Source organism: Protobothrops mucrosquamatus, unplaced genomic scaffold, assembly GCF_001527695.2.
Source record: "Protobothrops mucrosquamatus isolate PMUCROS unplaced genomic scaffold, P.Mucros_1.0 scaffold2420, whole genome shotgun sequence".
NCBI classification, from domain to species: domain Eukaryota; kingdom Metazoa; phylum Chordata; class Lepidosauria; order Squamata; family Viperidae; genus Protobothrops; species Protobothrops mucrosquamatus.
In genome coordinates this window covers 343,499-347,068 of record NW_015388492.1, presented here as the reverse complement: position 1 = coordinate 347,068, position 3,570 = coordinate 343,499, and the positions used below count along the sequence as shown (strand labels likewise).

The window sequence follows — 3,570 nt, the reverse complement described above, 5'->3', positions numbered from 1 at the left end:
TGTTCTCTTGTGCTTTTTTCAGTTTCCAGTTCTTCCTTCAGTTAGTAAGTGACACCTGCTTTTCTCCCTCTTTGCTCCCTCCCTCTCTCTGTTAGTTCCTGTGTGTCTTCAGACAGTTTAAATAGACCCAGACCTGCAGGCTCCTGTCCCCTTGATTGCTTGTGGTCTGTTTCTGCATTCTTCAGCCAGCAGTTTTGCTGAACAGGTTCAGACTTTCCTGTAAAGGTCTGAAATCCTTCTGCTCTCCCATCAGCTGGAGATCTTCTCCAGGGATATTTTCCCACGCTCTCCAATACATTTCAGCTTCCACTTTTCTTCTCTGAAGAACATCTACAAAAAAAAATAAAATACTGTAGGACTATGCCTGCCTCCAAACGTTCTCAAAAACGTGGCTCACCTGCAAAGGTAAGGAGGCTAGGTCTATGGGGGGCACAAAGAGCTACGGTCTTGAGGCAACCTGTTGTACAAGGTGGTGGTGGGGTCTCCAGGGGCTGTAGATGAGGGGGCGGTGGGAAAGGTTATTTGTCTTTTTTTCTGGACTTTTCAGAATGACAAGAGTTGGAAGGGAGCTTGGAGGTTTTCTAGTCCATCCCCTGCTCCAGCAGGAGACCCTATCCCATTTCAGACAAATATGTATGTAATGTAATTGAAATAGAGCTGGAAGGGACCTTGGAGGTCATCTAGTCCAACCCCCTGCTCAAGCAGGAGACCCTATCCCTTTTCAGACAAATATATAATGTAATTGAAATAGAGCTGGAAGGGACCTTGGATGTCATCTAGTCCAACCCCCTGCTCAAGCAGGAGACCCTCCTATCCTATTTAGAATAGAGCTGGAAGGGACCTTTGAGGTCATCTAGTCCAACCCCCTGCTCAAGCAGGAGACCCTATCCCTTTTCAGACAAATATATAATGTAATTGAAATAGAGCTGGAAGGGACCTTGGAGGTCATCTAGTCCAACCCTCTGCTCAAGCAGGAGACCCTCCTATCCTATTTCAGACAAATATGTAATGTAATCAGAATAGAGCTGGAAGGGACCTTGGAGGTCATCTAGTCCAACCCCCTGCTCAAGCAGGAGACCCTATCCCATTTCAGACAAATATGTAATGTAATCAGAATAGAGCTAGAAGGGACCTTGGAGGTCATCTACTCCAACTCCTTGCTCAAGCAGGAGACCCTATCCCATTTCAGGTTTTAGTAGGTACACAGTTGCTCAATAATTGAAATCTTGATAAACAAATAAACAATCCATTTCATAGGGAAGAGCTGGATATTTAAAAAAATTAAGCAAGATTTTCCATTACAATTATTGCCACTTTTGCCAATGTCTCATCTAGAAAATAACTGTCAAAAGTATTCTGACATTGATAAAAATTGGGTATGTCTAGTCCAGCCTCCTGCTCAGGCAGGAAGCCCTATATATCATTTCAGACAAAAGGCTGTCCAGTCTCTTCTTAAAAACTTCCACTGTTGGAGCATTCACAACTTCTGGAGGCAGGTTGTTCCACTGGTTAATTGTTCTAACAGGAAATTTCTCCTTAGTTCTAGGTTGCTTCTCTCCTTGGTGAGTTTCCATCAGTTGCTTCTTGTCCTGCCTTCAGGCGCTTTGGAAAATAGCTTGACTCCCTCTTCTTTGGGGCAGCCCCTGAGATATTGGAACGCTGCTATCATGTCCCCCCTCGTCTTTCTCTTCGTTAAACTAGACATACCCAATTCCAGCAACCGTTTCTTATGTGTTTTAGCCTCCAGTCCCCTGATCCTCTTTGTTGCTTTTCTCTGTGGACATTCATTCCCTAACTTTCCAGGAGATGAATTTTCCACTAGCCACCTGACCACCACCCCACAGAAGCAGGAAAATGTTTGGAAAATATTTTTCTGCTTTTTTCCATCCTCTACTTCAGCAGAGTTGAACAGGCCTGAATGTACTTTTCTGAAGTTCTCACCTACTCAGACACCGTGATCACCACCAACTATGGGTTCTGCTGTCTTTCCCACGTTCAGATTTCCTTGCCAGATACCTGTTTTCCCTCTTTAACAATCAAAAGCTATTTGGATCTCTGTACCAAAGCAACGTTTGAATGTCCGGATTCTCCTAAAGCAGGGCTAGGCAACCTTGGCTCTTTGATGACTCGTGGACTTCAACTCCCAGAATTCCTGAGCCAGCTATGAAGTCCACGAGTCGTAAAAGAGCCAAGGTTGCCTACCCCTGTCTAAAGTCAAGAATTCAATCGGCTTTTGAGACGTTTACATTTCTTCTAAAAAACCTTAGCAACTCTGTTGGCTAAACAAGGAAAGGGAATTGTATAAATGGATAAAAAAAAAGGGGACCTTGATCTGTTGGGTTCGCGTCACCAACAGTTTTTTTGGAATAAGATCTCCAGTGAGCGCGTTTGAGGATGAGCCGGGGGGGGGGGGGGAAATATGGGAGTTGTCCTTTTGGAAAAGATTTGTTTCTTGAACGAACGTCACCGTAAATTAGGATCCATCCGTCTCAGGGAATCAACAGATGTCCAAGAGAACAAATGATGTGAGCATTAAGTTCAGCTATCTCCCTTCTGTTGGGATCTTGGAAACTGAGTTTTTAGCATGACGGGAATATTTGATCCAGAATTTCTGCTAAAAGGAAAGCCTGGCATTTTTAAAAAGAATCATTAAAATGGTATATCGGAGTTGAAGTGGAGTCCTTGGTGCTCTCTGACGTTTCATGACCAAACTAGGTAATATCATCAGGGCTGGGAAGCAGTGGACTGGAAGTTATTTTTCTTTCTTTCTTTCTTTCTTTCTTTCTTTCTTTCTTTCTTTCTTTCTTTCTTTCTTTCTTTCTTTCTTTCTTTCTTTCTTTCTTTTTCTTCCTTCCTTCCTTCCTTCCCTCTTTTCTTTCCTCCCTCCCTCCCTTTTTCTTTTCTTTCTCTTTCTTCCTTCTTTCCTTTCCTCTTTTTTCCTTCCTTCCTCTTTCTTTCTTTTTCTTTCTTTTTCTTTTCTTTCTTTTCCTTCCTTCCTTCCTCTTTTTCTTTCTTTTTCCTTCCTTCCTTCCTTCCTTCCTCCCTTTCTTTCCCTCTTTCTTTCTTTCTTCTTTCTTTTTCTTTCTTTTCTTTCTTTTCCTTCCTTCCTCCCTCTTTCTTTCTTTCTTTCTTTTCCCTTCCTTCCTTCCTTCGAAGGAAGCAAAGGCAAAGCAAGACATCTAGGAAACAAATGAACTTGTCTCGACTCCTTGGAGAACTCAACGAGGAAGGAAAAAAATTGAAGAATTATCTTCAGTAATGGGGCATCTGTATAAAATAAAGGAAATGTTTACACTGCCAGAATTTTAATTGTGTTATGTTTACATAGAACCCCAAACAATTACGAAACGTTAGAGCTGTTAGGGAACGTTGAGTAACCACAAGAGATAACAATATCTGCACACAGGCTCATCAGATCTACCAAAGCTATGATTCACAGTTTCCAGAAATGGGATAATAAAATAACAACATCGAAAAGAACAACTGAAGGGGAGGGAAGTGATTGGTGAATGTGAGGGAATGGCAGGAACTACTGCTATAGTCCCAAGGGTCTAACTTTGGCATCGGGCA

General features: G+C 42.4%; 1 protein-coding gene across 1 annotated transcript in view; it reads left to right on the top strand.

The window, feature by feature from the left end:
* Positions 1-353: 353 nt before the first annotated feature.
* Positions 354-3,570, top strand: part of ZCCHC24 (zinc finger CCHC-type containing 24) — an 11,785-nt gene continuing 8,568 nt past the window's right edge. The window contains exon 1 of the mRNA XM_015824936.1: positions 354-405. Within this exon, the coding sequence (XP_015680422.1) occupies positions 361-405 (45 nt within the window). The 5' untranslated portion in view covers positions 354-360. The remainder of the gene's footprint in view (positions 406-3,570) is intronic.